The 25,776-nt window shown below is 43.3% G+C and overlaps 1 protein-coding gene across 1 annotated transcript in view; it reads left to right on the top strand.

The window, feature by feature from the left end:
- Positions 1-25,776, top strand: part of LOC135511983 (sorting nexin-29-like) — a 212,777-nt gene that overhangs the window by 98,695 nt on the left and 88,306 nt on the right. The window contains exon 15 of the mRNA XM_064933535.1: positions 14,594-14,700. Coding sequence (XP_064789607.1) covers positions 14,594-14,700 — 107 coding nt within the window. The remainder of the gene's footprint in view (positions 1-14,593; positions 14,701-25,776) is intronic.

Here is a 25,776-nt window from a genome sequence, read left to right as displayed (position 1 = left end):
ACTTCTCTCGTCCTCTCTCTGCAGGACAAGTGGCTCAGCTACTTCTCTCGTCCTCTCTGTAGGACAAGTGGCTCAGCTACTTCTCTCATCCTCTCTGTAGGACAAGTGGCTCAGCTACTTCTCACGTCCTCTCTCTGTAGGACAAGTGGCTCAGCTACTTCTCTCGTCCTCTCTGTGGGACAAGTGGCTCAGCTACTTCTCCCGTCCTCTCTGTACGACAAGTAGCTCAGCTACTTCTCTCGTCCTCTCTCTGTAGGACAAGTGGCTCAGCTACTTCTTTCATCCTCTCTCTGTAGGACAAGTGGCTCAGCTACTTCTCTCGTCCTCTCTGTGGGACAAGTGGCTCAGCTACTTCTTTCGTCCTCTCTCTGTAGGACAAGTGGCTCAGCTACTTCTCTCGTCCTCTCTCTGTAGGACAAGTGGCTCAGCTACTTCTCTCGTCCTCTCTCTGCAGGACAAGTGGCTCAGCTACTTCTCTCGTCCTCTCTCTGTAGGACAAGTGGCTCAGCTACTTCTCTCGTCCTCTCTGTAGGACAAGTGGCTCAGCTACTTCTCTCGTCCTCTCTCTGTAGGACAAGTGGCTCAGCTACTTCTCTCGTCCTCTCTGTAGGACAAGTGGCTCAGCTACTTCTCTCGTCCTCTCTCTGTAGGACAAGTGGCTCAGCTACTTCTCTCGTCCTCTCTCTGTAGGACAAGTGGCTCAGCTACTTCTCTCGTCCTCTCTCTGCAGGACAAGTGGCTCAGCTACTTCTCTCGTCCTCTCTCTGCAGGACAAGTGGCTCAGCTACTTCTCTCGTCCTCTCTCTGCAGGACAAGTGGCTCAGCTACTTCTCTCGTCCTCTCTCTGCAGGACAAGTGGCTCAGCTACTTCTCTCGTCCTCTCTCTGCAGGACAAGTGGCTCAGCTACTTCTCTCGTCCTCTCTCTGCAGGACAAGTGGCTCAGCTACTTCTCTCGTCCTCTCTGCAGGACAAGTGGCTCAGCTACTTCTCTCGTCCTCTCTGTAGGACAAGTGGCTCAGCTACTTCTCTCGTCCTCTCTGTAGGACAAGTGTCTCAGCTACTTCTCTCGTCCTCTCTCTGTAGGACAAGTGGCTCAGCTACTTCTCTCGTCCTCTCTGTAGGACAAGTGGCCCAGCTACTTCTCTCGTCCTCTCTCTGTAGGACAAGTGGCTCAGCTACTTCTCTCGTCCTCTCTGTAGGACAAGTGGCTCAGCTACTTCTCACGTCCTCTCTCTGTAGGACAAGTGGCTCAGCTACTTCTCACGTCCTCTCTCTGTAGGACAAGTGGCTCAGCTACTTCTCTCGTCCTCTCTCTGTAGGACAAGTGGCTCAGCTACTTCTCTCGTCCTCTCTCTGTAGGACAAGTGGCTCAGCTACTTCTCTCGTCCTCTCTCTGTAGGACAAGTGGCTCAGCTACTTCTCTCGTCCTCTCTCTGCAGGACAAGTGGCTCAGCTACTTCTCTCGTCCTCTCTGTGGGACAAGTGGCTCAGCTACTTCTCTCGTCCTCTCTCTGTAGGACAAGTGGCTCAGCTACTTCTCTCGTCCTCTCTCTGTAGGACAAGTGGCTCAGCTACTTCTCTCGTCCTCTCTCTGCAGGACAAGTGGCTCAGCTACTTCTCTCGTCCTCTCTGTGGGACAAGTGGCTCAGCTACTTCTCTCGTCCTCTCTCTGTAGGACAAGTGGCTCAGCTACTTCTCTCGTCCTCTCTATGTAGGACAAGTGGCTCAGCTACTTCTCTCGTCCTCTCTATGTAGGACAAGTGGCTCAGCTACTTCTCTCGTCCTCTCCTTAGGACATGTGGCTCTGCAACTTCTCTCGTCCTCTCTCTGTAGGACAAGTGTCTCAGCTACTTCTTTCGTCCTATCTCTGTAGGACAAGTGGCTCAGCTACTTCTCTCGTCCTCTCTCTGTAGGACAAGTGGCTCAGCTACTTCTCTCGTCCTATCTCTGTAGGACAAGTGGCTCAGCTACTTCTCTCGTCCTCTCTCTGCAGGACAAGTGGCTCAGCTACTTCTCTCGTCCTATCTCTGTAGGACAAGTGGCTCAGCTACTTCTCTCGTCCTCTCTGTAGGACAAGTGGCTCAGCTACTTCTCTCGTCCTCTCTGTAGGACAAGTGGCTCAGCTACTTCTCACGTCCTCTCTCTGTAGGACAAGTGGTTCAGCTACTTCTCTCGTCCTCTCTCTGTAGGACAAGTGGCTCAGCTACTTCTCTCGTCCTCTCTCTGCAGGACAAGTGACTCAGCTACTTCTCTCGTCCTCTCTGTGGGACAAGTGGCTCAGCTACTTCTCTCGTCCTCTCTCTGTAGGACAAGTGGCTCAGCTACTTCTCTCGTCCTCTCTGCAGGACAAGTGGCTCAGCTACTTCTCTCGTCCTCTCTGTAGGACAAGTGGCTCATCTACTTCTCTCGTCCTCTCTCTGTAGGACAAGTGGCTCTGCTACTTCTCTCGTCCTCTCTCTGTAGGACAAGTGGCTCAGCTACTTCTCATGTCCTCTCTCTGCAGGACAAGTGGCTCAGCTACTTCTCTCGTCCTCTCTCTGTAGGACAAGTGGCTCAGCTACTTCTCATGCCCTCTCTCTGCAGGACAAGTGGCTCAGCTACTTCTCATGTCCTCTCTCTGCAGGACAAGTGGCTCAGCTACTTCTCTCGTCCTCTCTCTGCAGGACAAGTGGCTCAGCTACTTCTCTCGTCCTCTCTCTGTAGGACAAGTGGCTCAGCTACTTCTGACGTCCTCTCTCTGTAGGACCATTGGCTAGTCCATCAGTGTGAAAGGTGATGTATTCACACAAGTAAATTGCTTCTGTGATGCACTTGGTAGTGTCGTGGATGGGACTATTTCAAAAAAAGTTTTGATCCCATTCCCCTAATAGTACATTTCCCCCCCACGATCGGTTTCCCTAAGGCCAGCTGAGTAGATAAACGATAGGGCCAGACTGTGTGTAGAGCACAAGATTCTGTATAGATAGTAATGCTACATGATGGAGCTTCATACCCGATGACAGCCCGTCATGATAAATGGCCCTGGCGGGACATTATTGCTGTCACTTAATTTCTCACCCCGACAACCGTCACTTGGCGTCTCCCCCCCCCCCCCCCGATAAACACTCAGCACTAATTTATTGAAACGCACTTTACATTTCCCCCCAAAATCACCACAACACACACACACACCCTGATGCACTGCTCTGGGGATTGATTTCTTGTGAGATGTCCTGGGAAAACGTGTATTTTGACAAGGGTATTTGACGTTCCTGGGTTGACTGACTGAACGTGTGTGTGTGTGTGGGGGGGGAATAACTGAACATGTTTTATTTTATCCTTTCACTTGTTCTTCCCTCTGATTCATCCTGCCCCTCTGGAGTTGAAATGTCTCTGGAGTTGAAGCCTCTCTGGCGTATATACTGGTATAGAGTGGCCATCTTTGAATCCATCAACCTTATTTTCTCAAACTCTTTAGGGACTCTTGTGATGAGTCCAAAGACCACATTGTGAGTGAATATGACCTGTAGTTCATGAGATTTATGATTATTTTCAGCATTTAGCGTTACTTAATCATTAAGTTTCCTTATTTTTTGAAGATATCAATACAAAAGGTAACATAGTTCATCATGGTCATGTCTTTGATGACCCTAAAAAGTTGAATGTTCATAGGCCATTGTGAAGTGGATTTAAAAAAGGATTTAAATGGACATGTCAAACCAGATTTCCTGATTTATCCCTTATCATTTCTCAAGCTAAGAAGCCTCACTGGGTTGAAGCCTCTCTGGAGTCGTAATGGTGAAACACACTGATGATGCTGTATGTGTAACAAAATTCGTCTTCCTCTGACGAGGAGTATGAAGGATCGGACCAATATGCAGCGTGGTACGTGTCCATGTTGATAATTAATTAACATTGAACATCAAAAACAAAATAACAAGTAGAACAAACGAAAACGAAACAGTTCTGTCTGGTAATGACACAGAGACAGAAACAATCACCCACAACTAAACACAGAAATACAACATAGAAAAAGGAACATAGACTACCCACCCCAACTCACGCCCTGACCAAACTAACACAAAGACAAAAATAAAGGAACCAAGGTCAGAAACGTGACAGTATGATAAACAATAGACATGATAATGTACTGTAGAAGTAAACAGGATGTTTGGGGAGGTCCAAATACAGTAGTGGTTGGTAAGATATATACAAAAGTATGTGGACACCCCGTGCACAAAGCGAGGTCCATACAAAAATGTTTTGTCGAGATCGATGTGGAAGAACTTGACTGGCCTGCACAGAGCCATGACCTCAACCCCATCAAACACCTTTGGGATGAACTGGAACCCCGACTGAGAGCCAGGCCTAATTGCCCAACATCAGTGCCCGACCTCACTAATGCTCTTGTGGCTGAATGGAAACAAGTCTCCGCAGTAATGTTTCAACATCGAGTGGAACGCCTTCTCAGAAGAGTGGAGGCTGTTTTAGCAGCAAAGGGGGACCAACTAAACTCAGCAAAAAAAGAAACGTCCACCTATTGCAGGCAGTCTGAGCACTGATGGAGGGATTGTGTGTTCCTGGTGTAACTCGGGCAGTTGTTGTTGCCATCCTGTACCTGTCCTGCAGGTGTGATGTTCGGATGTATCGATCCTGTGCAGGTGTTACACGTGGTCTGCCTACTGCGAGGATGATCAGCTGTCTGTCCTGTCACCCTGTAGCGCTGTCTAGGCGTCTCACAGTACGAACATTGCAATTTATTTCCCTGGCCACATCTGCAGTCCTCATGCCTCCTTGCAGCATGCCCGAGGCACATTCACGCAGAAAGCAGGGACCCTGGGCATCTTTCTTTTGGTGTTTTTCTGAGTTAGTAGAAAGGCCTCTTCAGTGTCCTAGGTTTTCATAACTGTGACCTTAATTGCCTACTGTCTGTAAGCTGTTAGTGTCTTAACAACCGTTCCACAGGTGCATGTTCATTAATTGTTTATGGTTCATTGAACAAGCATGGAAAACATTGTTTAAACCCTTTACAATGAAGATCTGTGAAGTTATTTGGATTTTTACAAATTATCTTTGAAAGACAGGGTGCTGAAAAAGGGACGTTTCTTTTTTTGCTGAGTTTACATATTAATGCCTATGATTTTGGAATGAGATGTTCAACGAATTGGTGTCCACATACTTTTGGTCATGTAGTGTACAACCCCTTGAAAAAGCTGTACCAATAAAAACCCTCTGTAGCTTTGACAGTGGTTTTTATATGTTAGCAAATCTATGATTTGGACTCAGTTTCAACTCCGTTAGAAGTCCAGTCTCACATGACGTAGCTTGTCAGTATACACTGGTCAGCCAAACAGTTTGATTGATGTCATTAGAGCATGTTAAGTGGTGATTTCAACACATTCACTCATGGGTTGTTGTTTTAACGGAATAGGACAAAGTTGGTGTGTGTGTAATTTCATGCATGTGGATCAGATCATGCATGCCTTCTCTTGTAATTTGGGGCCATCAGTGCAAACACAGTCTCTCTCTGATGGACCGATTCAAAAAACTGACACACACACACACACACACACACACACACACACACACACACACACACACACACACACACACACACACACACACACACAGAGAGTTATCTGGAGGACCGATGCAGGAAGCAGAGTGTGTGATGGGACTATGAAGGGAGATTGCTTTGATTACCATGTTAATTAACCTAGCCTCTCCTGCCTCCCCTGTGGATGGATGTGTGTGTAGGTTTGTGTGTTGGCCCCCAATGTTCTTATTGAGTGATTCTTAGAGAACATGTAGAAATTGCCACTGACGATGGTAGTAATACATTTTTCCATTGACCACTCTGCAGAACAGAGTGAAAGTGAAAACATTGTCAAAAGAAAAGGGATTTCTGATGGCCATTACCTTCATAATAGACTCCACTTCATTACGCATAAAGAACACAAACATGTTCCTGAATGTTTAGCGCCGAAAGACCAGGACAAACTTTCGTGAAAAAAAATATATATACTGGATATATATTATTTACAGTCTCCGGCTTGACAGCTTCCACTGGTTAACGCTTACAGCTGGAGGAATCACAGCTGGAGGAATCACAGCTGGAGGAATCACAGCTGGAGAGCCTTTCCATGGAAACCTTACACACAAACACCACACACAGCTGGGACTTCCTGACTAGTTTAGAACCTCCCTATAGGGATCCCAGGGGATCTGTTAGTTTTCTATAATGTTTGATGGATGTACTATTCCTTCTGTCTTCTCTCATTATTTAAGAACCCGCCTGTCTCAGAACATAACTCTTATATCAGTTATGTTATTGGGGCTCCCAAGGGACGCAGCGGTATAAGGCACGCAGCGGTATAAGGCACTGCGTCTCAGTGCAAGAGGCATCACTGCAGTCCCTGGTTCAAATCCAGGCTGCATCTCATCCGGCCGTGATTGGGAGTCCCATGGGGCGGCGCACAATTGGCCCAGCGTCGTCTGGGTTTGGCCGGGGTAGGCCGTCATTGCAAATAAGAATTTGTTCTTAACTGACTTGCCTAGTTAAATTTAAAATAATATAAATATCACACACGCCCTCGTTAATTCAGTTATTACAGTCCAGCTGCCATCCGAATTTCTTTGAGTTTTAACATCTGTGCCCATGCGCGCGCACACACACACACACACACACACACACACACTTAGTCATTCACTATGCCTCTGCTGTTTTATTAAGACCCTATTGCCATGACAGGGAACAGAAATCCAAGTAAAGGAGAAACTCTGAGCTGAGGTAAATTGGTTTGTAGCAGCAGTTTTACTGATGGAAGCATTGTGTGTGGGGGATAGAATGTCTGCCCCTCCGACCAGACACACACTGCCCTTTATCACTATTAGGACAGATTAGGCCGATTTCTCATCAAATTCAATCAAAAACTAAAACAACTTGGGCAGGACAAAGTTGAATTACTGTCTAACGGATGCCCCACACCCTTTGATTGTCTCGTCTGGCTGCCACGAAAAGCCCCCACCTTGGAGACAGTCGATCACAATATTATGGACCTGCTGATCTTCACAAAGTGTGTGCGTGCCACTGGCAATGTACTTTGCTGGATGATATAAGGAAACTGAATGGAAAACCACAAGTATTTTAACGAATACACAGCTCAGGTCAACGATCACAGACATGGGGAGTACTTTTGCTATTTCAGTTGAGGACTTGCGTGACATGGTGGAAAAGTGGCTTCCACCAGAAACTAAAATCCCATCAATACAGTATCTAAGACTGCAGTTTACACCCAAGAATCCATGGTCCATGTTTGCTCTCCAGTACACAGGAAGGTTTGACCTCAAGTTCATGGTCCAGTCTCGGGTGATAAGAAAGGGACATCAAGATTCAAAGTTTGTTGCAGTACAATGGAACTACATTCAAAAGTTTTTTTGCATGTGAAATGTTATGTGTGGATGATAAGGCAATCATCCCTGTCGGAGAACCTGGCCAGCCTATAGGGACCTGTAACAGAGGCAGACATCCAAGCATTGCTCCTGTAAGTGGGCCAGTTCTAGCAGCTGCCGACCATGATTACCACATCAGTACCATCTGTCTTGTTGATCCCAGATATCCCAGCATCTCCATCTAGTTCATTCTATGATGGGGAAGTTCATATCACTGTCAAGGACAAGATTGTCCAGCCATCCATGCCCCTTCGACACACAGTTGAACATCTCAGCATTCTCAGAGGAGAGAACTACAGTGAAGATGTCTTTCTCAACAAGTAAATCTTGATCATTCATGGTGGTGGGCCAGACCACAGAACCACATTTGCCTCTGTTCAAGCATGCCACACACTCCTGTTTGTTCAACTGGATCTTGACATGCTTATCGCCTGTAGAACAGCACCAGGTGACAGCTGGGCCAACCCTGCCGAGAGAGTTAATTCCCTTCTAAACTTGGGGCTTTAGGGAACAGCACTGGCTAGGAAGAAGATGAAAGAATCAAATGAGAAGTGTGTGAAGAAGTGAGGCACAATGACAAGCCTACGTGAAACAGCCACCAAACAACCAGATATGAAAGAGGCTTTTGGAAAGAGTATGCATCCCGTTGCAGCTCTTGTGATTGGTCGGTTTGAGCACCTGAAGTGGAAAGGAACACACATAGAAGTACATCAAATTAAAATGTAATTTTATTCCTCACATACACATGTTTAGCAGATGTTGTTGTGGGTGTAGCGAAATGCTTAACAGTGTCAGCCCGCAACAGGAAGAAATTAACCTCTTGAAACTCCCCATCCCGGATCCGGGATCGTGACTAAAGCCTCAGGCTCATTAGCATAACGCAACATTAACGATTTCTGAAAATCGCAAATAAAATGAAAATAATGCGTCTGCTCTCAAGCTTAGCCTTTTCTTAACAACACTGTCATCTCAGATTTTCAAAATATGCTTTTGAACCATAGAAATTGACTAATTTGTGTAAGAGTATGCAAAGCTAGCTTAGCATTTTGAGTAGCATTTAGCACGCAACATTTTCACAAAAACCAGATAACCAAATAAATAAAATCATTTACCTTTGAAGAGCTTCGGATGTTTTCAATGAGGAGACTCTCAGTTACATACCAAATGCGCAGTTTTTCCTGAAAGCGTCTGTGTGTAGGAGAAATCGTTCCGTTTTGTACATCGCATCTGGCTCCCAAAATGAACCAAAAATTCGAATTCAAATACGTCACAATGCTGCAGACACCTTGGGGAAACGACAGAAAGGGCAGACTTACTCCTCTCGCATTCACAGCCAAAAAATGTTCATCCAAAAATGAAATAGCGCCCCCATAGCATCAAGAGGTTAAACATCATTGATACAGTTGATGTTGACATGATGCATGACCTCAGCAGAAAAGGCCTTGACAAGGAACAGTACAAGCAATTCCAGGACAGACATTTCAAGATGTCAAAATACACAGATCAAGAAATGCGAGGTTGAAGATCCATGCTGGTACTGCGTAATGAATCCTCCACGCTTGCCAGAAGAACAATTTAAGAAATGAAGGTTTGTGCCTGATCAAATCATATGTTATTGGTCACATAGACGTGTTTAGCAGATGTTATTGCGGGTGGAGCGAAATGCTTGATCCAACGTTGACAGCAGACAGATGTGAGTACCAGAAACGGTATGATCTGTACAGCTTGGACACCACTGACATGGATAGGCCTTCTCTGACACCAAATATAGAACATGTAAAGAGGAGTGCTGCCATGGTCAGTGCAAAGGTGAGAGCGACCATCAACTGTGTTGAATATATTTTTTTGTATTTATTATGGATCCCCATTAGCTGCTGCCAAAGCAACAGCTACTCTTCCTGAGGTCCAGCAAAATTAAGGCAGTTTATACAATTTTAAAACATTCACAACACACGGTGTGCCCTCAGGCCCCTACTCCACCACTACTACATTCATGTGTATTTATAGTGCATATGTTATCGTGTCTGTGCCAATGTTTGTGTTGCTTCAGAGTCCCCGCTGTTCCATAACGTGTTTTTTTTTTATCTGTTTTTTAAATCTATTTTACTGCTTGCATCAGTTACTTTTTTATTTTTACCTATATTTAACTAGGCAAGTCAGTTAAGAACAAATTCTTACTTTCAATGACGGCCTAGGAACAGTGGGTTACCTGCCTGTTCAGGGGCAGAACGACAGATTTGTACCTTGTCAGCTCGGGGATTTGAACGTGCAACCTTCCGGTTACTAGTCCAAAACTCTAACCACTGGGCTACCCTGCCGCGTCAGTTACTTGACGTAGAATAGAGTTCCATGTAGTCATGGCTCTATGTAGTACTGTGTGCCTCCCATAGTCTGTTCTGGACTTGGGGACTGTGAAGAGACCTCTTGTGGCATGTCTTGTGGGGTATGCATGGGTGTCTGAGCTGTGTGCCAGTAGTTTAGACAGACAGCCCTGTGCATTCAACATGTCAATACCTCTCATAAATAAAAGTAGTCATGAAGTCAATCTCTCCTCCACTTTGAGCCAGGAGAGATTGACATGCATATTTTTAATATTAGCTCTCTGTGTACATCCAAGGGCCAGCCGTGCTGCCCTGTTCTGAGCCAATTGCAATTTTCCTAAGTCCTTTTTTGTGGCACCAGCCACACGACTGAACAGTAGTCAAGGTGTGACAAAACAACACTATCAACAAGGCAGGTCCTACCAGCCCTGGTTAAGAAGGCAGAGCATCACTTTATTATAGACAGACTTCTCCCCATCTTAGCTACTACTGCATCAATATGTTTTGACCATGACAGTTTACAGTCTAGTGTTACTCCAAGCAGTTTAGTTATCTCAACTTGCTCAATTTCAACATTATTTATTACAAGATTTAGTTGAGGTTTAGTGAGTGTTTTGTTCCAAATACAATGCTTTTAGTTTTAGAAATGTTTAGGGCTTATTCCTTGTTACCCACTCTGAAATGACTGCAACTCTTTGTTGAGTGTTGCAGTCATTTCAGTCGCTGATGTGTATAGTTTTGAGTCATCCGCATTCATAGACACACTGGCTTTACTCAAAGTCAGTGGCATGTCGTTAGTAAAAATTGAAAAAATCAAGAGGCCTAAACAGCTACCCTGGGTAATTCCTGATTCTAACTGGATTATATTTGATAGGCTTCCATTAAAGAACACCCTCTGTGTTCTGTTAGACAAGTAACTCTTAATCCACATTATAGCAGGGGGTGTAAAGCCATAACACAAGTTTTTCCAGAAGCAGACTACGATCAATAATGTCAAAAGTTGCACTGAAGTCTTACAAGACAGCCCCCACTATCATTTTATCTTCAGTTTCTCTCAGTCAATCATCAGTCATTTGTGTTAGTGCTATGCTTGTTGAGTGTCCTTCCCTATAAGCGTGCTGAAGTTCTGTTGTCAGTTTTTTTACTGTAAAATAGCATTGCATCTGGTCAAACACATTTTTTCCAGAAGTTTACTAAGGGTTGGTAGCAGGCTGATTGGTCAGCTATTTGAGCCAGTAAATGAGGCTTTACTATTCTTGGGTAGCGGAATAGCTTCCCTCCAGGCCTGAGGGCACACACTCTCTAGTAGGCTTAAATTGAAGATGTGGCAAATAGGAGTGGCAATATCGCCTGCTATCATCCTCAGTCATTTTCTGATTTGACTTTACTGATTTCAAAATTACAATTCTTGTCTTTCATAATTTGGTCCGATATACTTGGATGTTTAGAGTCTGTGTTTGTTGCTGGCATGTCATCCATAAGTTTGCTTATCTTTTCAATGAAAAGGTCATTAAAGTAGTTTGCTATATCAGTGGGCTTTGATGAATGAGCCATCTGAATCAATAAATTAATGGAGCAGAGTTGGCTTTCTCTCCCAAAATGTAATTTAAGGTGCCCCAAAGCTTTTTACTATCATTCTTTATATAATGTATCTTTGTTTCATAGTGTAGTTTCTTTTTATTCAGTTTAGTCACATGATTTCTTAATTTGCAGTAATTTGCCAAATCAGTTGGGCTGCCAGACTTAATTGCCGTAACTTTTTGCCTCATCCCTTTCAACCATACTATTTTTCAATTCCTCATCAATCCAAGGGGATTTTACAGTTTTTCCAGTCATTTTCTTAATGGGTGTGTGCTTATTAGTAACTGGAGTAAGTAGTTTCGAAAATGCGTCAAGTGCAGCGTCTGGTTGCTCCTCATTACACACCACAGACCAGCAAATATTCTTTACATCATTAACATATGAATCACTACAAAACTGTTTGACTCCAAGTACCTTGCTTGCTGTGGTGATAATCCTTCTCAGCATATTTCTCTGGCTGACAGTGGCATTGCCAAACCAACAAACAATACAAAAAGTTAAAATACTCTCAATGAAAGATTTGTAAAACAGAATCAGTTTAGTACCGTCTACATTAAAAGATACCAGGTTTTTGAGAAAGTACAGTCTCTGGCTCTTTTTGTAGATCAGGTCTGTACATTTACTCCACTGAAGCTTATTGTCCAAGAGGACACACAGGTATTTGTATTCCTCTACAATCTCTACTGTATATTCTGACCGCTGATAGATGTTGCAGAGGTAGGTGTTGTACGGTTCCTGAAGTCTATGCACATCTCTTTGGGGCGGCAGGGTAGCCTAGTGGTTAGAGCTTTGGACTAGTAACCGTAAGGTTGCAGGTTCAAACCCCTGAGCTGACAAGGTACATATTTGTCGTTCTGCCCTTGAACAGACAGTTAACCCACTGTTCCTAGGCCGTCATTGAAAATAAGAATTTGTTCTTAACGGACTTGCCTAGTTAAATAAAGGTAAAATAAAAATAAAAAATTGGTCTTGTTGGTATTGAGGACCAAGTGTGATTCGTCACACCACTCTACAAAGTCATCTAGGACCGGGCCATGATGTTCCTCAACATCATGCAACAGGCTGATCAAGGCAGTGTCATCAGCGAACTTAACAAGGTGTCTGTCAGGATGGGAACTAGTACAACTATTAGTGTACAGGAGTGGGGACAAAACACATCCCTGAGGAGAGCCAGTGTTGGTATTGCGTATGTCTGACACGTGGGACCTATTTTGACTCACTATGAGCGTTGGTTCAGGAAGTCCAACAGCCACAAAACCAGCCCCCCATCTAAGGAGTCCCGAACGAATGTAGTCCCGCCAGAATGTAGTGCTGGATTGTGTTGAAGGCAGAAGAAAAGTCAACAAACAGAACCCTGACATGAGATTTGGCTCTAGATGTCTAAAGACCATGTTAATACACCCTCTAGATGTCTATAGACCATGGAGGGTAAGAATGGCATCATCAACTCCTCTGATGTGCTGATAGGCAAACTGAAACGGGTCAAGGAGCTTCTGGGTGGCCTTGAGAATGACTTTTCACAAGGTTCTCAAGGCATTTCATAACTAAGGATGTCAAGGCAACAGGGCCGTAGTCATTCAGCACAGAAGGATTAGATGCTTTAGGAATTGGTATAATTATTGATTTTTTCCACAATACTGGAACGTGTTGCTGGTTGAGTGAGGATTGGAAAATGTCTGTAAAAACACCCGCCAGTTGTTCAGCACAGTGCTTTAACACATGTCCACTTATTTTGTCTGGGCTTTTGTGTGTGTTACATCCCTTGAACAACTTCAGAACATCAGACTGTTGAACAACAACTCTCTTAAACATTTGTAATGATGCTTCCATTTGTTTTACCTCAGACACCAAGTTGTCTGATTCAAATCTTGAGAAGCAAACATTCAGTTCGTTAGCCATGTTCTGGCCCTCATGTCCCCCAAGGTCAGCACTGGGTGTCCCCCTGCCTATATGGGGGGCGCTTGCCATGGATTTAATCCCGTGCCAGGCCATCCTTGCGTTTCCTGAGGAGAGGGTTGGGGATGAGAACATTTTTACATGTGGTTCAGAGCTTTGCCAAGAAGACAATCCATATCACGAGCAGATAGTTGTTTTCAAGGGTCTAACCTGTGGAATGCAAGTAGAGACACAGTATTACTCAGCAATCACAGTGTCATTCCCAGATGTGTGTCCATTGTGGATGTCCAGATGTTCTTGAGGTTGTGAGGCTCAAACAACAATTCCAACATGTCCGGCCAATGTGCCCAGTGTGTTAGCAAGAAGGAAAGCAGTGCATTATGAGAGCTCCAATAAATGTAAAAAAGAGATGAACACCCAAGAGACCAGAATAAACAACAAATAAAGGGCAAAACAGACCATGCTGTTGAACAGTAAAAAGCAGCAGGTGATTGTGCAATTACTTCTGACCACAGAACATTGGCTGTAATTTTCATTTCCAGGCGATTCTACATGTTGAATCGTTATTGTTTGTTGACACCCAGTAGGTGATTTACTGAGCCACTGCTCCTCCAAGTCTAACGTCTGTTGTTCTACCTCCTATAACTAGATTACGCCATGTTAATAGAATCGCTGTAAACTCACTATTGATGACTTAGCCAGCCAGAACTAGTAGTGATGAACCACCGTTTTAGGAGTGTGTGGGAGAGCCAAGCAGTGTGGCAGTTTGATGGAATGGTGTCAAGTTTTGAGAAACAAAATAAAAATATTTTTTACATGAATATTGGTGCAAAAGACAGTAATTAGAGAAGATGGTTGTCATAATGCCAATGTTTATTCGTTTACGTCTCCTGGCAGATACAGCGGGTTGGATTCCTTAGAGAAGTTGCTGTTTTAAAACCTTCCAGGAAGTAACCCCTCTACTATTCGGTCTCCAACAGACAATTAAAAAACTGTGTGAAAAACTGTCTCTTACTTTAACTACTGACAAGACAATACTCCTCTGCATATTATTGAAATGATAATAGTGTGTGTGTGTGTGTGTGTGTTTGTTGCCCAAGGCAAATCAAACACATTCATATTGATCATTATGTTGGCTGGCAGTTAGGCTATCGGTTAGAGCGTTGGGCCAGTTACTGAAAGGTCGGCTCCGGGATTCAAACTGGCGACAAGGTGAAATATCTTTCTGTGCCCTTAAGCAAGACACTTAACCCTAATTGCATATAAAACACAATTGTACATGTGTGGAACAGGACAAATATAAGCACCCACAAAATGATTATTATTGTTCCCCAAGTAACTGTCTGCTTCTCTCCTCCTCCAGCTCTCCCCATGGTGAGGAACTGTGATGGTTCTACTCTGGCCCCTCAGAGCAGGTCTATGGGGGATGTGGAGGAGCTGGCTGCCAGCTACGAACGCAAACTCATAGAGGTGGGTACTACTGTTACTGTCTGACTCAGTCTTACCTCTACCGCTACTTAGGCAGCTGAGATGACTGCATTTACTTTATGTTCGTAATTTTGTCTTTTATTATTTATTATTGTTGTTGCATTTTCGAGAAGGAAACTGGAAGTACTGTAAGCATGTCGTTGGATGGTGCCATTTGTATCCTGTACATACGACTAATAAAACTTTAAACTATCTACATAGTCATCACTGATCAGTGAAGCAAGATGATTGATTTCACCAATCCAGCCTGGTCAGATCACTCAGTAATTACTTTGAGAGGATTTCTAAAGTATTTCAACAGAGCCATGGAGTTTTGTAGGTAGCTGATGCACAGTTCCAACTCTGTTGTTACACATGGTGATGCAGCCTCAGTCACTCAGAGACAGAGACAGGGAGTGGGTGGTTCTGGGAGTTCTTGGCATGCTTGGTACAGTAACTAATGACCAACCAACGGTGTGAAACTCTGAGCTGAGTGACAATGACATAAAAAAACATAAAAAACACTGCCCTCCTCTATTCTAATGAGGTTTTCCATCAATTATTATTAAGTGTTTTAGATTTATTTTATAATAAATAATTCTGTCTTATTGATGCGATCATTTACTTGCTTGTCGGTCTCAATAGGGCTTCCCTAAGCATACTGAGCAAGTAGATGGTACATTTATTGATGTTACCAACTGGTTTGCCTGTTTATGCTCTCTGAAGTTGTTGAAACATGCAGATGGTTAGCTAATGCTGTTGCTATTGACAATGGGTTTTAAGTTCCACTGGGGCCATAGTGAAAGGGTATTGAATATGGAATGACCACCTGTATAATCTAAAGTCTTTCTAACCAGACTTATTGTAAGATAGTATTATGGGATGTATTAGTGATTTTGTGTAGGAGAGTATTTTTTTTTATTTTTCCTTTATTTTACTAGTCAAGTCATTTAAGAACAAATTCTTATTTTCAATGACGGAACAGTGGGTTAACTGCCTGTTCAGGGGCAGAACGACAGATTTGTACCTTGTCAGCTCGGGGATTTGAACTTGCAACCTTTCGGTTACTAGTCCAACGCTCTAACCACTAGGCTACCCTAGATGTGTGTGTTATAACAGTGATATGGGTCGGAGACTCCTCTGGGATCTCTGGATCTTTTGATGTGCTCTCTCTCTCTGTCTCTATCTCTGTCTTTGTCTCTATCTCTGTCTCTGCGTCTGCGTCTGTCTCTCTCTCTCTCTCTCTCTCTCTGTGTCCCTGTCTCTCTCTCGCTCTCTCTTTCTCTCTCTCTCTCTCTCTCTCTCTCTCTCTCGCACTCTCTCTCGCTCATATTAATTATCCAACAGCAGAAACACCACAACAATTAAGTCTTTCTTTCTGTTCAGTTTAGAAAAGACAATAATTGCAGCCTATGCCTGGAAACATGCTTCACTGATGCCACTCATATATTGATCTTAAATATTTCTTATGAATAAGGATGGATTAAATAAGGCCCAACAAATTGCCAGTGTGTGTTTGTGTGCCCATCTGATTGCAGTGGACAGCTCAGCATGTAGTGTACCCCCACCCGGGTCACTTCCTGTTTGTAGTGATTTCTGGGTAAAGTGAGTCAGTGAGAGAGGGACTGGGTGCACCCAGGCACTGACACCAATCTCTCCCTCCCTCCTCTGAGGGAAAGCTGTCGTCTCCTCTTTCCGCTTCTCTCCGCTCTCTCTTTAGACTCGTTTCACATCCAATTACTTGTGTTAGATAGCAGGTCAGCTATGGTGGCTGTTTCTGCTTGGGATGGTACTCCCAGCTCAGCATATCCTAGAGAGGGAGAGGGAGGTGGGGAGGGGAGGAAGGGGGAAGAGATGGGAGGATTTTTTACATTTTCTTTTACCTTTATTTAACTAGGTAAGTCAGTTAAGAACAAATTTTTATTTTCAATGACGGCCTAGGAAAAGTGGGTTAACTGCCTGTTCAGGGGCAGGGGATTTGTACCTTGTCAGCTCGGGGGTTTGAACTTGCAACCTTCCGGTTACTAGTCCAACGCTCTAACCACTAGGGAGGGAGGGAACTGTCAGGATCACCTGCATCACAACGATGCCATATAGAACTGTCACAAGCAGAGAGTGCCTGGGTCAGGAAACAGATTTTTACTGTTAAGTTAGTTTGTAGGTCTAATAGAACTTACCTTAAACCTAAACTAACTCTGCTTTCAATAAGATTCATTGCTATTTCTGAGAGTTTTGAAGGAAAGAGCTGAAATACACAAGCACAATTGACAATGTTTCTAAATTAAAACCCAGTTAAACAAAACATTGAATGAATGAATGCATTGACTTGGTCCTGTTTTCCTGACCTTGTGGATTTTGAGGTTGGAAGTGTTGTCAGCCATATGTGAACTCCTTGCCTTTTAACCAAATTGGGAGTGCAAGCCTAGCACGTGGCTGGGCTGGGCTGGAAATACACCTCTATGTGCAAATCAGCCGGCACGGCCTCGGAGTAAAAACTTATCAACCCCTCTCAACAAGAATTAATTGGTTTTCTTCACGCTTCAAATTAATTATCTCTTTTTAATGTCCTATTTGAAAGTTACAGCACAAATAAAGAGGTGATGAATGGATGGAGTGTTCCGGAATTATCTGATGTTCTGGAATAGTCTGATATTCTACACTCTGATTTGTAGTTATTCCGATATAACAAAACATGCCGAAAAGCTGCTGTGTTGTTCAATGTAGCGAGGTCACAAATCCCGACCTCCAGTCTGCAATGCTCCCACGTAGGAAAATGGAGGCTGTGAGTGCGTGGGCCTGTGCCCACCCATGGCTGCGCTCCTGCTCATTCATGTCAAATCCATAAATTATGGCCTAAGGAATTTTATTTCAATTTATGGATTTCCTTCTTTGAACTGTCACACAGTCAAATCTTTGAAGTTGTTGCAAGTTGTGTTAATATTTTTGTTCAGTATAGTTTTGTAATTGACTAAAACAGAAAATATTTCAATTCCAATTCCAACAGGCGGGCAGGGCCACAACGTTCTGTATAAGACTCAGTCGGTATATCAGTGAGTTTTGTTGTTCAGAGGTGGTAGCTAGGAACCTTTCTGATGTGTTATTCAGTGTTCCCCACAGGGAGGCTGTCAAAGGTGACACGGCTGTGTTGGACCTCTCTGTCGGTATTGATGGTACCCAGCCTGGCCTTTTCCAAATGCCAGCTGAGTCGTGTATGTGTGTGCATGTCACTGTTGTGCTTATTTCAGAATTTGGGAATTGACCACACCCCACAGAATACAACATTTCAGTTTGAGTGACAGAATTTCATTCTGTACAATTCAAAGAAATTCCACTCAGTCGTAGAACATAGGAGTTTCATTGAATCTGACAGGCCACACTTCCAGATACCAAAGAATGTTACTTTCTGTGGAAACAATGTTCATATATACAATTGTAACCTTAGTGCTTAGAATAGCCAATTACATTGAGTGTACAAAACATTAGGAACACCTTCCTAATATTGAGTTGCACCCCCCCAAAAAAAGAAAATGCCGAAATTTGTCAGGGCATGGACTGTAGCACCCATGCTGACCCATTTTGACTCCAGTGCTTCCCACAGTTGTGTCAGGTTGGCTGGATGTCGTTTGAGTGGTGGATCATTATTGATACACATGGGAAACTGTCGATCCTGAAAAACCCAGCAGCATTGCAGTTCTTGACATACTCAAACCAGTACACCTGGCATCTACTACTATACCCTGTTCAAAGGCACTTAAAGCTTTTGTTTTGCACATTCACCTATGGCTTTGCGATATTGAGAAAATATAATATCACAGTATTTTTTTATTATTATTATTACGGTAATTGACAGTATTATGTTTTTGATTTAATAAAAGTTTTTCTTTGAGTAGTGCGTGACCTCAAGGTGGCAACACATGTATTCTAAATGATTTCAATTGGGCCTTCTCCATTCTGATTGTTTTATACTGTTCAATTCAACTTCAACCTAAAATACTTTTCAGCATTTTCCTCAATTTCTGTTTTTCCTGCACTCATTTTAGATAAGTTCCACACTGCCATGTAGGGCTGCACGATATGGGCAAACAATTTAGGCCTAATTTCTTACCAAATGTTGCAATTGTGGTTTAGAGCAAAACACTTGGGTGAACTGTTGGAATCATGGAAATAGAATGATTTTTCTAATTATATGGTTAGAATATAATAGTGGGCACTTTGAATACAGTGTTGTTTGTTTAACATTATAGTTGATGTTTAAAGTTGGTGAGGGAAATAAAAGTCTCCAACTTCAGCGATTTTTGCAATTTGTTCTAGTCACAGACACCAGAGAACTGGAAGGAAAGGCGGCCAAATGAGGTGTTGGCTTTGGGGATGATCAGTGAGATATACCTGCTGGAACGTGTGCTACTGTTGGGTGTTGTTATCGTGACCAGTGAACTGAGATAAGGTGGAGCTTTACCTAGCATAGACTTATAGATGACCTGGAGCCAGTGGATCTGGTGACGAATATGTAGCGAGGACCAGCCGACTAGAGCATACAGGTGGTATAAGGTGATTTGGTAACAAAACGGATGGCACTGTGATAGACTGCATCCAGTTTGCTGAGTAGAGTGTTGGAAGCTATTTTGTAGATGACATCGCCACACAGTCATCAGAAAAACTAAGGCTATTGAGTCTGCCGATAAGAATACTGTGATTGACAGGGTCGAAAGCCTTGGCTAGGTCGATGAAGACGGCTGCACAGTACTGTCTTTTATCGATGGCGGTTATGATATCGTTTAGTACCTTGAGTGTGGCTGAGGTGCACCCTTGACCTGCTCGGAAGCCGGGTTGCACAGCGGAGAAGGTACTGTGGGATTCGAAATGGTCAGTGATCTGTTTATTAACTTGGCTTTCGAAGACTTTAGATAGGCAGGGCAGGATGGATATAGGTCTGTAACAGTTTGGGTCTAGGGTGTCACCCCCTTTGAAGAGGGGGATGACCGCGGCAGCTTTCCAATCTTTAGGGATCTCGGACGATACGAGAGGTTGAACAGGCTGGTAATAAGGGTTGCAACAGGGGCGGCGGATAGTTTTAGAAAGAGAGGGTCCAGATTGTCTAGCCCAGCTGATTTGTACTGGTCCAGGTTTTGCAGCTCTTTCAGAACATCTGCTGTCTGGATGTGGGTGAAGGAGAAGCTGGGGAGGCTTGGGCAGAGCTGTTGGCCGGGGTTGGAGTAGCCAGGAGGAAGGCATGGCCAGCCGTTGAGAAATGCTTCTTGAAATTTTCGATGATCATGGATTTATCGGTGGTGATCGTGTTACCTAGCCTCAGTGCAGTGGGCAGCTGGGAGCAGGTGCTCTTGTTCGCCATGGACTTTAGTGTCCCAAAACTTTTTGTAGTTAGAGCTACAGCATGCAAATTTCTGCTTGAAAAAGCTAGCCTTTGCTTTCCTGACTGACTGCGTGTATTGGTTTCTGACTTCCCTGAACAGTTGCATATCGTGGGGACTATTCGATGCTATAGCAGTCCGCCACAGGATGTTTTTGTGCTGGTCAAGGGCAGTCAGGTCTGGAGTGAACCAAGGGCTATATCTGTTCTTAGTTCTGCATTTTTTGTATGGAGCATGCTTATCCAAGCTGGTGAGGAAATTACTTTTAAAGAATGACCAGACATCCTCGATTGATAGGATGAGGTCAATATCCTTCCAGGATACCCGGGCCAGGTCGATTAGAAAGGCCTGCTCGTAGAAGTGTTTTTGGGAGCTTTTGACAGTGATGAGGGGTGGTCGTTACAGGCAATGAGGCAGTGATCGCTGAGATCCTGATTGAAAACAGCGGAGGTGTATTCGGAGGGCAAGTTGGTCAGGATAATGTCTTAGCTACTTCATGTTGTTAACATATTCATGCTTCACATATTCCTTTTTGATTTAGAAGATACTGTTGCACAAACAAAAGGCCAATTTAGGTTGCACCATCCCTGTTATTATCAGGCTGTATTAGCTAGCTACATTTGCTCTGACTCTGTACATTTATTGGCTAGCTAACCAGCTAACTAGCGATTAGCATTAGTGGCTAACACGATTTTGGCCCAACTTGCTAAGAAAAGACAAACTAGCCACTTGCAGATGTAAGAAACACTAACTAATAGTGTAATTATATAGTTGATTTATGTTAGGAAACAAAGTGAAAACTGTGTCGTTGTCATCAAATTTTTTGCATGTGTTGCAATGACCATGCAGACTGAACGCAAGTCGTGGTCAAGCAAGTTGAGTGACAGGGGGCGGAGCTAGGTCTGTGTGGAAAGCGCCATGGAGAGAGAGATGACTCAAGTAACGGAGTAAACTATAAAAATGGATGTTACACACTGCATATCACATTTCACAAACTAAACATTAAAATACCGTTATAGAAGGTAAAGTAAAAACCCAAACCGGTCTGTGCATAAATACCGGTATATAGTAAAATACAGTATACTGCCCCGCCCTACATTCACCGTCCAAACGGCACACATACACCATCCATGTCTCAAGGCTTAATAATCCTTCTTTAACCTGTCTCCTCCCCTTCATCTACACTGATTGAAGTGGATTTAACTAGTGACATCAATAAAGGATCATAGTTTTCACCTGGATTCACCTGGTCATTCTGTCATGGTGTTCCTAATGTTTTGTACACTCCCAAGCCTCCCCATTTGTTTGGCTTCTTGTAAGACTTTAGGGTGTGCTTGCACGTGCAGTGGTGTACAAATACTTTGAAGTACTACGTAAGTATTTTTTGAGGGTATCTGTACTTTACTTTACATTTTTATATTTTTGACAACTTTTACACCATAACATTACTTAAGAAAACATGTACTTTTTACTCCCATACATTTTCCTTGACACCCAAAAGTGCTTGTTACATTTTGAATGCTCAGCAGAACAGCAACATGGTCTAATTCACACACCTATCAATATAACGTGTTGTCATCTCTATGCTCAGCAGGACAGCAACATGGTCTAATTCACACACCTATCAATATAACGTGTTGTCATCTTTATGCTCAGCAGGACAGCAACATGGTCTAATTCACACACCTATCAATATAACGTGTTGTCATCTCTATGCTCAGCAGGACAGCAACGTGGTCTAATTCACACACCTATCAATATAACGTGTTGTCATCTCTATGCTCAGCAGAACAGCAACATGGTCTAATTCACACACCTATCAATGTAACGTGTTGTCATCTCTATGCTCAGCAGGACAGCAACATGGTCTAATTCACACACCTATCAATGTAACGTGTTGTCATCTCTATGCTCAGCAGGACAGCAACATGGTCTAATTCACACACCTATCAATATAACGTGTTGTCATCACTACTGCCTCTGATCTGGCGGACTCACGAAGAACGAATACTGAATTTGTAAATTTTTTAGTTTTTAATTTCACTCAAGTATGACAATTGATGACTTTTCCCACCATTGCATTTAACCCTTGTGTAGTCTTAACACTCTGTATACTCCCCCTGTCCCAAGGGTAAAAAAAATGACCCTTCACTAAACCCCTAAAATAAAGCAGCTTAGTTGAATTTTAAACCCCACATCTATTTTGCATGAAGAAACAACCTGTTATTCATCACAAACTTTGTGAATATCTGGGTTTTCCTTCTTCACAATGCAGAAAGACTCTGCATTTAATCAGTGGACACCACTTTTTTAACACACCTGTCATAATTGTTTTCCTTACTAAAGTAGAGGTTTATTGTTATTATTATTGCTAAAGGTACTGCATAGGTATAAACCATTTTTTAGCAGGAGATAGCACCTGTATAGCCTAAGGAAGTAGCAGAAATGTGCAGAAAGTAGTTTTGAATGCATTTTATTGAAGGGAAACCATAACAGTCTTGAACTTTTTTGGCAACATAGTGATATTCTTATATACTGTACAATGAGGAATTCAACTACAAAGTACTAGTCTTCTCCCATTTTTTTAACCATTGCCCATACCCACAAGGTGTATAAACAACAATAAATAAGATACAAAACAAAAACGTGAACATTAATCAATCAACTCTAATTAGCACATGCAGGACAGTATGCAAGTGTGTGTGCATAGACTTTGCAGATTTATTTCTCACATGTGCAGGACATATTATTTGTTTTACAGTCCTTCTTGGGGGTGGGGGGGTAGAATTGTCCTCTCCTCTTGCCTGCCTCAGCTGCAGGTGAATCAGGACAAGATTCAGCCCTCTGAACAGCTTTCACAAACACAGCAGATGCTACTGTACGGGGGAGGCGCTCCCTTCTCTGAATGTGTGGGTTTACAAGTGCCTTTCCCAGCTGCTCCAGGAACACCCTCCTCTTGTTCTGCTTATCAGGCATCTAGGTAGGGTTGATCTTGTTCCATGTCACGAAGGCATTGTATGAGGACACGTCATTGATGTTATGGAAGATGACCGTGGGCCAGCGGGCAGTCATCCTCCTGCAGCTGTATGTTCCAATCACCTTATCCAGGTTGTCCACGCCTCCTTTGTTGTGGTTGTAGTCCAGGATGATGGCTGGCTTCCTGTCCTCTCGATCACTGATCTCAGCCGTTTTGTGAATTGTGCTCAGGAGGACCACATTATTGTTCCTCTATGAGAGGTAAGAAACTAGATGTGGTGGGAGTGAAGGCAAACTTTGATGAGAAGGCCTCCCTCTTGTTGCGAGGCGTGCAGGGGGGAGCTCAGGCTTGTTCTTTCTAACTGTGCCAACCATGGTGATCTTCCTCTTCAGGAGCTGCTGGCTGAGTTCATAAGAGGTAAAGAAGTTGTCACACGTGACATTGTGCCCCCTTAGTCCATCTGTCACATCAAGCACAACCCGCGTCCCCTGGTTCTTCTCCGGGCCTCCACTGGTCAGCTTCCCTGTGTAGACTTGCATCTTCCAAGCGTAGCTGGATTGTGCGTCACAGGCCACCCATATCTGGATGTCATACTTTGCTGGCTTGCTGGGCATATACTGCCGGAAAGGACAGCAGCATTTTGACAAAAGAGATTACTATCAGTAATTAGTATCAGTGTCACAGAAAACAATCACATAAATCAATGATATTACAGCAATAAATAATAAAATGAACAGTGAAAATCACTTACATTACAGATATGAAAATAAAAATGTACCTCTGAATGGATCCAGTTGCTCATCCAGTGTTACTTCAGGCCCAGGGTTGTAGAGGAATGGCTCCACCCACTTCTCCCAGACCTCTCTTATGGCCGTCAGTTTGTCTCTCACACATCTTGCAGGTCTTGGGAAAGTGTGAAGGACTTTTAGTGGCATCATGGCACGGAAAATCGCCCTTCCACTCTGCATCCCAGAGACTACATGTAGCCTCACCTCGGGACCTATACACCCCCGCTAAGAATAGCAGCCCTATGTAGGCACGCAGGTCAATCTCATCCATCCTTTTCCAGTTGTCTCTATATTTACAGAAACCCTCCAAATGTGTCATCTCTGGGATGATTTTTTCGATGCCTGGTGTGATGAACATGTAGAATGTTGAAGCAATGTCCTGGCCATGGGCAACTGCATGTCTTGTGGGTCCTGGGGTCATCCTTATGACATTTTGTGCTGCCATCATGCCCTGGTTGTCATATGGTGACAAGGACCATGTTATTTAGCTGTTCTTTGACAAAAATGTCACTCTTTCAGCTTGAGGGATTTCTTCTTCATCTGAAGATGATGCATCGTGCTCTGGGTTGTATTCTTCCCCATCTTCTTTGTCAGATACCTCCTCTTCTTCTAAATCATTGTTCTCTTGTTCCTCCTGGACATCTGTAAAATTCAGATCTACAACCTGTCGGGCACTGAAACGTGCACTCATGGCTTCAGCAAAGAGAGAACTGCCTCGTGACTGCATTCCCCATTAGTAAACAATGCTTTAAAGAAATGTTTATTTTGTCTGAAATAGTTTCTATTTTGTCTGTGAACTTGAGTCGTGTGTGTGTGTGTGTGGGGGGGGGGGGGGATGCTGCACATGCACAAGAGAATTTTAGTTTTGTCTGAGTTCAATCAGTAGCACACAATCTCAATTTCTCATTGTGTGTATGTGTGTGTCTTTGTGGTTTTTGTGGTGTATAAATGATTTTATGACTGCCGGGTAAAACTGACCCTAAGACAATATTTGTACCCTGGTAGTGTACAGCTTTCCACGGAAATATGAACAAAGGCGATGTTTCACTTTTTCAAATGTTGGGGTCACTCTAGGAAAGTCATCAAATTTCAAATTGACAAAATATAATTTAGGGGGTCCTTTTTTAAGACAACACAAGGGTTAAGTAGATTTAAAACCAAATACTTTTACTCAAGTAGTATTTTACTGGGTGACTTTTACTTAAGTAATTTTTATTTTAATGTATCTTTACTTTTACTCAGGTATGAAAATTGGTTACTTTTTCCACCACAGCACATGCGTGCTTGTGTGTATTCACACCATTCACTATGCCCTTTGTATCTCCCGGTCTCTGTAGAGTTAGACGACTTCAAGGAAGCTGCAGGTTCACTCCTGAGATGGGAAAGTTGAATGTTGAGTGCATTTCAAAGTAGAAACAGTGGAAGCAGGACTTGATGGTGCTGCCTTCAAAGATGTCAAGTTCTGCATTTTAATGTCCAACTCTCTCTACTGGGTCCTGAGGTCACTGTGTTTGAATTCATTCTAAAGTCTGGAAAGTTAAATGAGTCTATGTGTGAATAGTGAACTAGAAAGCCAGGTGAATGTTGAAATGTTAGCTAACTATGAGATAATTCTAGCCAAGCTGGAAAACTAACAAACGGAAAGTTTGGTTCCTCACTTTTCCCAGATGCCATGTTGAGGTTAGTTTTCAACTTTGCACTATAAGATAAGGATTGTCTGTACTCTTACTCCCTCATAGCAAAGAGCCCTCTTAAGGAAACCATTCTTTAACTAGCCTGATACTGAAGTTAATTCCTTGGTCATTTTCATGCCAAACATTCCAAAACAGACAACCAGGCTAGAACATTGAGTCTCTACAATGTTTAGGATCATAACCCAGTGTGTTTGAGGTGGTATCCTCCATGTATTGGGGTCAGTAATGGGTACAGACATCAGAAATTACAT

Source organism: Oncorhynchus masou, chromosome 24, assembly GCF_036934945.1.
Source record: "Oncorhynchus masou masou isolate Uvic2021 chromosome 24, UVic_Omas_1.1, whole genome shotgun sequence".
Classification (NCBI taxonomy): domain Eukaryota; kingdom Metazoa; phylum Chordata; class Actinopteri; order Salmoniformes; family Salmonidae; genus Oncorhynchus; species Oncorhynchus masou.
This window is presented reverse-complemented; position numbering and strand designations above follow the sequence as displayed.